Below are 13911 nucleotides of genomic sequence, written 5' to 3'. Positions count from 1 at the left end.
AGCTATGAAAACTCCATTCTGCATCTTAGTTCGCTCGTTATTTGAATTTGCGGGAACTTTAATCTGAGATTCTTCTACTGCTGTCGAATCTAACATGCTCGAACGCGTTCAATCAAGCTTCTTATACGCTTTGTTTCTTACTCTCTAAATTATAATATACCTTGCTGCCATGTTGGGTAGTATTGTAGTAACATAGCGAAAGTAACTAAAGTGACTATAACGACGATGTTTGGCCTTAAGCGTTACTCAATTCGTCGTTTCGTAGAAACGAAAATGTAATGGAAATAATGCGTAACTGTCTTAATTTGTTTCGAGTATTGTGAATAAAAAAAAAAATTCATGTATTAAAAAACAATCGGGTAAAAGAATTCAATAGTTTTATATTTTTGCACAACTTAACATTTTGGGAACATAATTGATTGACGCGAATACCTACCTATATTATAATAGATAATTAATAATTTTTTTAAATAGTTCACATTGCCTGTAATATAATGTTATTATACGTAGGTATTTCAAAAACGAATACGAAAGTAAATATTAAATAATTGATAATTTAAATAAAACATAAATTTGTTTTGAGAAAAAAAAATATTATAAAATCATATTATATTATAATATAATAAATTAATAACAATAATAATATAATAGTAATTGTATAATATAGAGCAGGCACCGGCAACTCGCGTCCCTCGGAACTTTTTACTGCGGCCCTACAAATATATTTCATGGTGTTTAAAATTTCAATTTTATATCTTAAATTGATATAAATTAAATTTAATCATGGCTATAATATAACAATGTGCACACATTGTCACATTGTCACGACATAAGCTATGAGCGAGAACGTAATATAATCGTATATAGTGTATATATCGTAATATACTAATATATATATAATAAATTATATTTTTTAATATTTTAATTTTGTATGCGGCCCTCAATGAAAAACTGAAAAAAACTATTATTGCCCGTGTAGGTAAAAAGATTGCTGACCCCTGGTAAGAGGACAGAGCTGCTACAGGGTATAACTTTCAAATAAAAAATACATTAAGTTCTGTATCACGTAGATTCGTAGATACCCGAAGCAACTATTAGTTTATAAGACAAAATACTGGTGTATTTTTTTTTAAAGTTTGACGTCTGAAAAGTAAATCAAATTAATCTTGCAAGTTTCGGTTTTGACGAAAAATAAAATGACAGTAAAAAATAAGTTATACACTTTATTTTCGACTTTTTACGACGTATTCTGTGGCATGCTCTTTTGTCTTTATACTTGTTTTGAGTATTCACTCATCATAAAACTTGACGAGAATGATAACTGATCGGCTGATCTATCACTTACACATTATAGAGATTGGTATGTAAGTAGAAGGTTCGACGAAAAAATATACAAATAATTTTGTTTATAATATTTATTCATATAATAATTTAAAAATGAAACACACGTCTGGCTCTTAATCAAATGACTTTATATTATTATAACTAGTTAAAAGTGAAATTCTATCGGCTGACATTAAATACATATTACATATAATAATAATAATAAATATATTCATATAATAGTTTACATGATGGCAGTCAAAAAAAAAAAACAATAATATAATAATTAAATAAATACAATAATTTTACACTATAAGCTATATATTAGACATAATATCGTAATATGTTTATTATAACGATAAGCGACTATCTAAATGATTTTGGGCGGCGATTCGACCAAAAGACGAAAATTTTGAAACGTCAACGGCGGTGTGCGTTATTTAATTTGAACTCGTAAAACCGACGTGAACGAATTCTCACAATCTTAAAACGCCGTGTAGGGTACAATAAATATATTATTATATACATAGGTAGACTAATATCAAACAGTGTTATATTAATATAATATTACGTGAGCAAACTGCATTGCTAAATCTATCGTTTATCGTTTACGATTGCAACAGAAACCGCAGATAACACCAAACACTAACCTATTTCAGTGACGCGTCAAAGGGGGTGGGCTTCGGCTCCGACCCTCCCCCGGAGCATGTAAAATGTCAAATTTGGGGTAGTTGAACTGCTCAACTCCTCACCTAAACAAAAAATGTTCTACTCACAATCGGCTTCAAAAATAGTGACGTTCGTATAATAATTGTTCTCGATCTGATCATTTCATCAACTTGTAAATATTAATTTGAATTTGAATCGAATATTTTATGTATTTATACATCATATTATATAATATCATGCATGTCTGTAAACTCTATAAAGTCTCCGTCAGGTAATTTAAGAATCGTTATAAAAGTGAACGTGCCTGTGATTTAGTTGTATACGAAAATTATACGTTTTATAAATAAATAAAGCATGTAAATGAGGTGTTAAGTGGTGCTGTACACGTCGTGGAAGGATTTCTGGAGAGCAGTAATTGGAACGTTACATTTTTTAAGGCCGAATGCGAAAATTACATTTTTTTCTGTACTGAGCGCGACTCGAGAAGTCGAGAAGAATAAGTGTGACTCAACCCGTAAAATTAATCAAAAATTAAAGGCAAAAAAAATGTTATTTGTTAATTGATCGGGGGGAAGATCGTTTTAAATAATTTAGTGTTGTTATTTCTATATTGGTAGTAATTGTTTTTTTTTATAGCTAATCACTATATTTTTGTTTTTATATTTAAGGCGACGTAACCGACTCGAACGGTTTGGACACGAGCAAAACAACCGTTTTCGAATAACACAAAACATATATTATTATTATGATATATCTTTTGCGCGACTACGCGACTGTGCCATATATACTATCATAATAATATGTAATATTGAAATTATATATTGTATTCGATAATATGATGTTGTCAAATCGAGTACGAGTCTCGTGGCGGTCGATAATCAAGTACGTCGCACAGTGCACACTCGTATTATACGTATTACGCCGACGACAGAAAACAACAACAACAAAAAACACAACACAAAGTCAAAGTCGTAAGCGTAACGGCGGAAGTCGCGCGCCACAAAGGCTTTTCGAGGAGAGCGTAATATGATATTATTATATATACCTAAATAACATAGGACTGCCGCACATGCTTTACGCGCGCGTGTATTGGTGTGTGTAATATCTTAGCGGTTCGTACGTGCTATATAATATATACTATTATAATATAATATGGCGCGTATATTATTGCGGTGCATTATGATATTACGCGTATGGCATTAGTCGAACCCCTTCTATATACGGTGGAGGTATCCGCGGTGTACAGCAGATTTTTGACGTGCGGGGCGAGAGAAAAGTACGACACCGGCGACACCGGCAGAGCTCGTTGGCCATTAACGCTATTATACGTATATATACATGTTGGGGGGGGAGAGGGATTTTCAACAATCTTAAATGTTTGACGGTAATTTAATCGTACCTATAAAATATTTGATTTTAAATATTATTATATATGTACAAATTATGGGTACGCGTATTATTTGCTCACATGGAATTTTCGTCGGACTTAATATTCCTCTACTCTATATTTCTCTCTCGAAAAAAAAATTCCTACTTAAAGTATAGTGCATAGCGAGGTATTATGTATAAAATAAGATTTTATCTTAAATGGGCTTGTAGATCACGATGACTGTTTATAAGTTTATTTAATTATCGTTAGCACGACGCGTGTGTCGCGCACTCGTATATTGATACACAATTTTTTATTTTTTATTTTCTTGTCAACATTTAAAAACTATTGGTAATATACTTAGTTTGCGATCAATTTTCATTTTTTTTTTTATATAACAATAAATTAGGTATCTATTTGTTATAGTATAATAGAATTCGAAATATTGGTTGTATTGGTTTTTTCTCTATAGCGATAAGACGCTATGAATTAAATTTTTACACGCGCGCTATTAGGTATATAACTTGTATTATAATAACAAGTTATGATGTCCACTTTAATTCACTTAAACCTATTTATATGTTTTATAAAATCGAGAATTTTTTAATGCAGTTTATTTATTTTTAGGGTGGAAAAAGCTAAGCAAATTTTTAACGGCTTAGCCACTTTAATTGCCCCTATTTTTGCTTAATATGGGGTTGTTTCGTATATAATATCGGAAACGTATAGGAAATCTGAAACAGCGAAGTGTAGTAGGAGACGCGTATTAGTCGTAGACCTATATATGATTTAACCACCTAGTCGTGTCACTTATCTATACATGTTATGTAGTAACTGAGTATCGTAGTAATGAGGCGGAACTGCAAGATTCAAGCCAAGCCGCCGCCAAATGAGCTAATAAGGTGACCTAAGTTAACTCTGTAAAAATACACGTAACGATCGTTTTCGTACATTATCATAGTATATGTATATAATAACTTAAACCACTATAAGCATTGATAATATTGATTTGCATATTATAGGATCCGATGACGAGCTGAAAAAACTGAAATACAATATTACAATATAATTGGTGTCACAGCTGACGCGTGACATAATATTATGTTATAATATGACTTTTCAATAACTACATTGTGCACTATATATACAGGGAATGTTCTTGATATATCATGTTTTTTCGATTATTTGACGGGTAACTATTATTGAAATATTTTTTCCGCCATTTATGAAATTTAAAAAACTGTTTTAAAATCGTCGATAGATCAACCAACGACCGCCGCCGTTTGAACACATCGTTCGTTGTTTATATACAACACGAATACGTATATATATATATATTATACCGACAAATTCAATGACATTTATACTACATCTACAATAAAGGGTGTTGGCGGAATTTTATGAAACACGAGCATATTATTATACAGCGACGGAGTGATAACACAACATTTATACGGTTTGTTTGAAAACAGGCTATTTTTTTTTATCGTCGCGACTAATAACATATATTTTTTAGTTTCAAAAACGACGTACATCGAGTTCTCTTCTCATCTGTGCGCGCTCCCGACGGAAATGCGTACATCGAACTCGCGTCTACGATAATATTATTATGACGTGATGCAGTCGCGTTCAATTCTATCGTTCGACGCGGGCAATCGGCGGTGGCGGTACGTCTTTCGCGGTATCACTGCAATTGATATTAATGTTGTTCACATATTATAGGCGTTGTATTGTATACGCGAAACAGGTGTATACGGGTGTTCGGTACCAAATAAATAATATAAATAAACGATAATAATAATATTATATTTTTCTGGGGCGGTTTTGGGTCCATCACGTCTCTAATTATCGCGGCACATACACGCGCAGGTCTGGACACGACGGCTAATATCCTATGCGCACACTGCACGAACGCGCCTCGTCGCGGGTCATAACGACAATATTATAATATTATAATATATGACGCGCGCGACAACGCAGCTCTACATCGATATAATAATATAATATCGTTAGGTATAATATATTAAAATAAATTATCACACCGGGCGGCGTCTCGGCGGGCGAGAGGGGTGGCGGGGTGCGTGTGTTGGGCGGAGGGCGGGGTGGCGGACGGGCGCGCGGCCCCTATCGCACGTTGTACGTCTCCAACAGCTCCTGGACGGACAGGCAGTGGCTGCACCCGTCGTCGTGCACGAACAGGCTGTGCGACACCAGCCCGAACTTGGGGTCGGGCTTGGGCGGCGTCGGGTCGCTGACGCACACCACGGACACGGTGACGGGCGCGTGCTGCTTGGACGGCGGCTTGTTGTCGCGGACGGGCGCCGCGCCGCCGTAGCTGAAGCCGCCCCTCATGCGCTCCACCGCCTCGTCGTACGTGGGCAGTCCCGTGACGATCGTGTAGCTGGGCAGCGAGTCGGCGTCGTGCTTTCGCGAGTTCTTTTCGTTCCTCCTCCGCTGGACTGCGCGGTACGCGGGTACCGGAAACACACAAAATCGTAACAATATATAGTGACTGCAGATGAATTATCAAATTATAATGATTTTTGGGGGGTGGGGGTGGGGTGATATGCGGCGTGAGTTAATATAAGCCATGGTAATCGGTTAGATATTGTTGCGATAATCGTAGGTATATATGATCATCGATTACTTTACAATATTAGTAAATAAAAAATAAAAACTCGATGTGTTATGCGACAATATTGAGATCTATAATGATCTGCAAAGCTGGGCCAGTTAACTTATTTTTTCAACTTATCAATATTTAACTTGTTATATGGAAAAAATCGAGTCGAGTTTAATGTTAAAAGTCGAAAAATCAATTAGACGTGTTATCCGAGTACTTGCGACCACAATGTGAAACACTATATTATATACAAAGTTCATGAAAGTATATAATAATAATATACACAAAATATATATATATATTATAGTGTTTAATAATATTTACGATGGAAATTTACGAGAAAAATATTACAGAAAGGGAAGCCATCCAATTATATAGAACCATACTAACAGTAGGTACTGACTGAAGTTATAAGTCATTTAGGTGTATTTTTAAAGTATCGCAAGACCGAAATCTTTAAACGTTAAACAGGGTTATCTGATATATTTTTATTTTTGTATGATTTGAAATCAATGTATTTGTGATAAATTCTAATTTTCCACGGCAATTTATATGATTATACCTATAATATAACTTATTGAAAGCTTAACTTTTTCACTCGTCAATGTCAATCTTTACGTTTTATATATCCTAGTCCTTTACCTAACTAAAATATTTGTAACATTTTTAAAAATATATAGCGTTTTATGTATATCATGCATAGGAATTTCAATACTTTTTTCTATTATTATCATATTATCTAATATTTCTTAGAAAAAATGGAAAAATTACTAGTTTTTTATTTTCTCGAAAAAAAAAATGTAAAAATTGTGTGACATCAATTAGGATCAAATATTTCTTGTAGTGCTATTTGCTATAATCATTCAGTATTAAAATAATAAGTCTTCATATACTCCCATTTATCAAATTATATTTTAAATTATAATAATAATAGATTAACAATTTTTATTTTGTATTTACCTATGATTATTATTTAGTATTAATATATAAAGCTAAATTAAAGAATAAAATATTATGTTTTGATGATAATAAGAAAGATAATGCATATTTTTGCATTTGACTATAATTATTTTTTTTAAATATGCTTTTTTCACATTTATTCTTACATAAATGCATAATATACAATATTTAGTTATTTTAGTGCATATTGTGTATGCATATATTTTATTATTGTTTAGCGCATAAAGAGCCGAGCCTTGAACATATTATGAACAATATATTATTTTATTTTGATCAACTAATGATTATTTAAGTATTTTAAGTTGCCTATATGATATGCCCGACTCAATTAGATACAATACAGTTTACACATATTTTTACGATACATCATACTAATACTCGGAGTACAATTGGTTGATTGTACCAAAAGTCGGTATAACATTTAGGTGTATAATGTTCAATAAGGATGACAATAACGATTCAAGACATGATAAAATAACAAGTTTTTATCATAATAAAATGTGGTCATCTGTAACTGAGTGTACCCTGTTGACTATATTACTTCGCGAGTGTACTATGATATCCGTAGAATAGAATATCAATCGAGTTCTTAAAGGATATATTCATGATTCGTGGTATCAGTCAGTTGTTAAAATTTTGCTTTTATAATAATTTTCTGTACAGTAATATGTAAAAATGATAACGATTTATAACTGAGGTTAAGAGCATTCTTACCGACTGAAAAATTGTTTGGTATAGAAAATGTTATCAGATCATGAGAACTTATTTTACATCAAATGCCCCCCGTCTGTCCCCGCTATAATGAAGTCCTCGATGCTTACATCACTTTTACGATTTTAATTTTGATTTCTAACTACAACCTAACCAGTCATCGTTCGAGCATTCAATATTCATCGTTACGTTTGTCTATAAAAAGGGCCTAAGAAAATGAAATATTAGTCGTTTATTATTACTTATCGGTGACAAATATTATGGGACTATCGAATATTGTTAAATTTTAAATCGATTTATATTTTTTCTATTAGATTATAATTAAAGTAATATCAAAATTGAAATTTTGATATTACTTTTGATTTCTTAGATCATTTTTAACAATTTCTTTTTATATTTAAATACAATTTCAAGCCTTTCAGCTATACCTATATACACTGTAGCCATCATTGATATTATTCACGATTCCGAGGAAAAATATAATATACAGCTGGGAATAAACGCTTAGTGAAATAAAAATTTCACAAATTATTATTATCATTGTGTGGTCATATTATTATACGAGTAGGCATAACAAGGCCACATGACACACGTATACGTACACGTTAAATACTCGTTAGTTACATTATATTTGGTGGTGCAATATAATCATATAGATTATAGTGTGCTCACACTGCTCACAGTAGGATATGGTTGTCAAATATCGTCTTGCTTTGAATATCAAACCGTTTAATTTTTAATCGGTACGTCGTCTACGCCTTAACATGACAGTGCGTATATGTGCATGCCGATTGGTTGACCAATAAGGCAATAAATAAACAACGTTTTAATTTATATCTTATTATTTTATCATACTGCGTATTTGACTAAACGTTCAATATGGTAGCTCATCTTTCATTATTTTTATTTAAAAAAAAAGAAATTGTACAATCTATGTAGTCATTGTAGTCGTAAATAGCAAGGGGTCGGCTGAGGTCTAAGCCCCGAAAAACTCATACGAAATTTTTTTTTTTGAACGTTTTGTAATACGAGAAAAGCTTCAGGTTAGGAAATTTTGCATATTTATGAAAAAGAGGGCCCATAAACCATTAGCATTTATTAAAATACATTTTCAATAACTTGGCGCAAGGGTGGTATAACGGTCGTTGCGGTAATCTCCAATAATGGTATGTATATTGCGCAACGATTAAACACACACGAGTGCAGCTGCTCTATTAGTTACCTATATAAATTATACGAGCAAACATAGTGTGAAGCATCATTAATCGGACTCGTTTATGGATACTTAAACGAAAACAAGAAAACCATCAGGCTTAGTATGACTGTATGAGTAATGATTATGAAAAGAGCAGCCGCACATCAAAATGCGTGGGTATATAGATATTTAATTGTAATGTTATGATATTAATGATCAGATGTTTTTGACGCTGATCGGGAATTATATAGGCACCAGGCTTAACTTATTTTGTCATTTATTAGTTATTGTTTGGTTCGGAAAACATTTATTGAACACTTATATTCGCTGCATTTTATAGGTATATAATATATAAAAGTATAACACGTCCTATCCACGTTGAAAATTGAATACAAGTGATGGGGTTTAATATTATAAAATACAAACAATGAATAATAATACTTGGAGTCCCTTAAAATTATTTAAAAAAAATTAAAAATATATATATATATAGGTATATAAAAATAAAACATTGACATTTACGATTAAGCTGTTGTAAAATAATATTATTGATTTGTTGATTGAATTGTTCGATTAATATTTAATATATATATATAACCTTTAATTATAATCTTTGTTTTTAAATTCATAAAAAAAAAAATTAGAAAAAAAAAGATTAATTATATAATATAAGGTCAATCTGCAAGGCTGGACAATTATTTTTTTTTAACTTGTTAAGTTAATAAATAAACTATTAAGTCAAGTTATATTTTTTAACTTAAAAACGTTACTAATTAATTAGAAAAAAAAGTAACATAAATTTGTTAAAAATCTATAACATAATTTTTTTAACTGCTAATTTACAATCTATGTCAAAGGATATTTGATAAAAATATATATACATTTATAGGTATTCAAAAACAGAAATATATATAAAAAATAATAAATAGTAGAAGAGTAATTGACAGAAAAACTAAAAAGGTAGACCAATGATGGAACCTTACTAAATTAAGTTATAAATAATTTAGGTTTATATTAATAAACCATGGCACTTTTTTTTTGAACGTCAAATTGGGTCTATTAGTGTTATGTTGTGAGATTTTAAATTAATACATGTTCGGGTCAGATTATAATCTTATTACATTTATAAATAATACTATTTTCCGATTATTATTATTATTTTCTCTATAAAACAATTAAATGTTTGAACAAAACAAAATATATTTTATATCTACGGATTTTATGTAATAAGGAAAAAACCAATTACCTTAACTTGACGATAAAATTTAAGTGATTAATAACTGCATGACTACATATTATCATTGGAAACAAGGCGTGTACTCATTAAATTAAAAGTTATATTTGAAAAAAAGTACCTACCAAACTCGTTATGTAACTTAGTTAAAAGTAAGTTAATTTAAACATTAAATCGTCAATGCCCAGCCTTGTCAACGTGTAAGGTGTTCTATCTTGCGTAGATGATATTATTAAATTATATATCACAATATAGCACACGGATCGGAAACCCGCCGCCGTCACCGTATCTGCAAGTACTTATCAATTCGGTTAAATCGAAGTTATACTTATTTTACATACATATATGTTATACAATAGATACTTGAAGTCTCAATCGAATGTTTATGATAGTATTTCTTATATATCTTATAAACGGTTTAGGAAAAAAAAAAATGCATTTTCTTCTTGCAGTCTACAAAATCGGAAATAAACGCTCAACGGAATAATATGGTATTCAATATGCACACGATACACACAGCACACATAATACGGTCCATAGAAATAATGGAGTGAAAATAAAAAACAATTTTCAGCATTACGCGTAATTAATTGTGATAGTTTTAAGAATTAAGCGCATATACCATATATAAGCTATTCAATGCTCGGCCACGTGGCTAAATAAAGTATACACACATAATTTGATTTCAGTCATTAAATAAAATTGTCGTGTTTTGCTTCTTTTGAATAATATAATATAATATTATTTTAATTGCTATCTCGTTAACACATTCTTATACGTGTGTAATAATTGCTTTGTACGTAAATAACATAATATAAAACTATTATAATAGCCGTACATCACGTGATGTACCTACGTATGTATTATACTCAATATAATATCATAACGCTCAATGCCGAAGAAGAAATGACGATTAAATTATACATTCATATATTGTACAGTATAAACATATATTATATATATATATGTATAAGAACTATTCCAATGCGAGCGAATTCATAAAATATGTTTTATTGTTGAGGGGCTTATACTTTTCACGTTGTATACCTACCCCCCTAACTGCCGTGGTAATATTTATTTTTGAGTACATATAATATCTATATGATTGCAATATTACATAATGTAATATAATAGAATATATTGTCCAATAGAAATTTGTCCGCGCGTATGATTTCAATTTGATTTTGAATTAATATTTTATTCAAACGAATGTACAAAACGGCACAGAGACACGTGGAGTGGAAAAAAAATAATCGAAAATTACAATTTATGTGCACAAGTACTTCCCCCCACTGCATACACCTTCGTACGTTCTGGTACAAGTACAATCGCGGTATCTATTGTATTAACCCAAGTTTTAATTAAAATTTAAAAGTCAATATATTATTTACTATTATTTAATATTATTAAATATTATAATTAATACTGCAGTAGTTGCGGTTACGTGAAATCAATTGAAAATCTGTTTTTTAAACGGCGCGGTCGCTAATGGTGTTATTGATTACAAAGCCATCACTGTCAGACCAACGCTAAAGAAACATACATAATATTATGTCATTTTTTCTCTCTCTCTCTCTACACACATATATATATATATTCACTGAGTATGATCAAATTCTGATTTTTTAAGTTTTTAAATATATATGTTTATAGACTGTATTTTCAAATTTTTAAGATTTTTTTGTATTACTTAAACTCCTTAAGTATTAAGTGGATAATTTTGTCGAATGTATTGGCATATATACCTAATTCAAAATTCAAATGAGAAGTTTCTCAGTCATTAAAATGATATGAAGTTCTTAAAAATGAATAAAAAAAAATATAGAATAAATATAATATTCTAGTATATTTTGCCTACTACTTGGACGACCATATTTAAAAATTATAAAATATGTTAATAGACTAATATTAATAATGAGCATCACAGTCTCTACTCCCTATATCTTCTAAACACATAACTATACTATGGACCTATTATATTTACTATACACATTTAAATAACATATCTACACATATTTTGATTTATCGATATCTAATTTGTATAGATAATAATAATTATTAAAATACACATTATATGCGACGGCCGACATAGACTTAAATAATTATCGATTGTTATTTGTCTTGATGTTAATTGGAAGATATTCGAGATGATAGTCGGAAAATGAAATTATAATTGTAAATTATGCTATACGTTTATTATCCACTTTATACTCATTAAGTATAGATCAGCTATTTTTATTGCACGAAAAATAAGTGACAGAATTCGTGGGCGTAGAATATAATATATATAATAATATTGTTTAACGATAACCGATCGAGGTTGTTTAATCAAGTCGTTGCTCGTTAAAAATAATAACAATAATCGACAAAAAAAGGGGGAAAGTAGGTAACCGGTGTAATCTGCTGTACAGTAGGTGTCAAGTGTAGTACTTCGTCATTGAGTAGTAAGTCATTATAATGTATATATGTTAAATTTGAATTCAATGATAAATCATCGCATTACGAAAAACGATTCTGAGCGAAGAACAATGTGTCTGCCTTATCACTAAGTATTTATTTTACTATTAGTGATGCAGTAGGTTGAATTACATTTTGCGTAAAAAAATGCATTTAAAAATGTCATTGTCATTGTATAGGTATAAAATATTATATTATACGTTATAAGTTTCAAGTATCCATTGGTAAACGAATAATTTCTGAGAAATCTTATATTGTATAGAACGTCGATACTTTTTGATCCAGCGAAAATACTGTTGTCGACATAATATATAATAGAAAAAAAAATTAATTTCGCCAAATCTGGTTTTTCGTGAAAATTCTAGTTTTTTTCTTGGTTATTTTATAAAGTAATTGTAATTTTTGACCCCCTCAAAGTACTAACTAGATTCAATTTATAGCCAAAATCCAATATTAAAATTGAAAATTGTAGTATTTATATAGTCCCCACAAGGCGATGACGTGATGCCGAGAAAAAAACACACATCTTTGTAAAATCAATAATATAATATATTATGTTCATTCGTCACTCAACTCAGAATTTAAAAGGGCTAATACTCGAATATAATCGCGCTTTGATACGAAACAGCATCGAGATTTCCACAATATCACAGTAATTATATGTATTGCTCGCGTGTGACTATACGGCGGCGGCGTGCGGTCCGATATACTCTTATACAGTCCGCTGTCGTTATATTATTAGCACTCATATATATATATAGGAGGTACACGCGCGCTCGGTCCACACGACCGCAAGAAGCAATATAAAATATGAAAGGAAAACTCAACTACGCCTATACACGTATAGGTGGTATTCTTACAGGGAGGACCGAAGATCGTGTAGATGACGACGATGAGATTTACCTTCGTTCCATTGAACACATTCGTCCGTGAACCTAATAAAATAGTTATTGACCCTTGCGGTGCTGTGAATTAACCTACATATTCGTTGCGACTATTGTAACGATTCGTATCTATAATACCGCGGCTTAACCTCTGGCTCGGCGAGTAACGATAGATCGTAATGTCGATACAATAACGTACGCGTATATTATAATAATATTATTATGTTATATCGCGGGCATATTTTCAGCGACATTTTATATTCTCCGCGGTGAACATTGTTTTAAACCGCGTGGAAACCGTGTGTAACCATGACTACCCAACGCGTAGGTATAATATTAAGAAGTAGGTACCTACCTATATTGCATGTATTGTTCCCGATTACGTTTTATCCGAATGGTTTTTTACGCGCACTGCAGTGCACAGGCAACGCGAAGACCTCGAAAAGTTAATTTAAGACACGCGGGACTAGTGTAGGTACAATAATA

At 31.2% G+C, this 13911-nt stretch overlaps 1 protein-coding gene across 1 annotated transcript in view; it reads right to left on the bottom strand.

Moving 5' to 3' along the window:
* Nucleotides 1–1400: 1400 nt before the first annotated feature.
* LOC132924145 (uncharacterized) overlaps nucleotides 1401–13911 on the bottom strand; it is a 74607-nt gene continuing 62096 nt past the window's right edge. Inside the window, exon 3 of the mRNA XM_060988270.1 lies at nucleotides 1401–5820. Coding sequence (XP_060844253.1) covers nucleotides 5486–5820 — 335 coding nt within the window. The 3' untranslated portion in view covers nucleotides 1401–5485. The remainder of the gene's footprint in view (nucleotides 5821–13911) is intronic.

This window comes from Rhopalosiphum padi, chromosome 3, assembly GCF_020882245.1.
Source record: "Rhopalosiphum padi isolate XX-2018 chromosome 3, ASM2088224v1, whole genome shotgun sequence".
NCBI lineage: Eukaryota > Metazoa > Arthropoda > Insecta > Hemiptera > Aphididae > Rhopalosiphum > Rhopalosiphum padi.
Note: the sequence above shows the minus strand (reverse complement) of the source record. Positions and strands in the feature narration are given on the sequence as shown.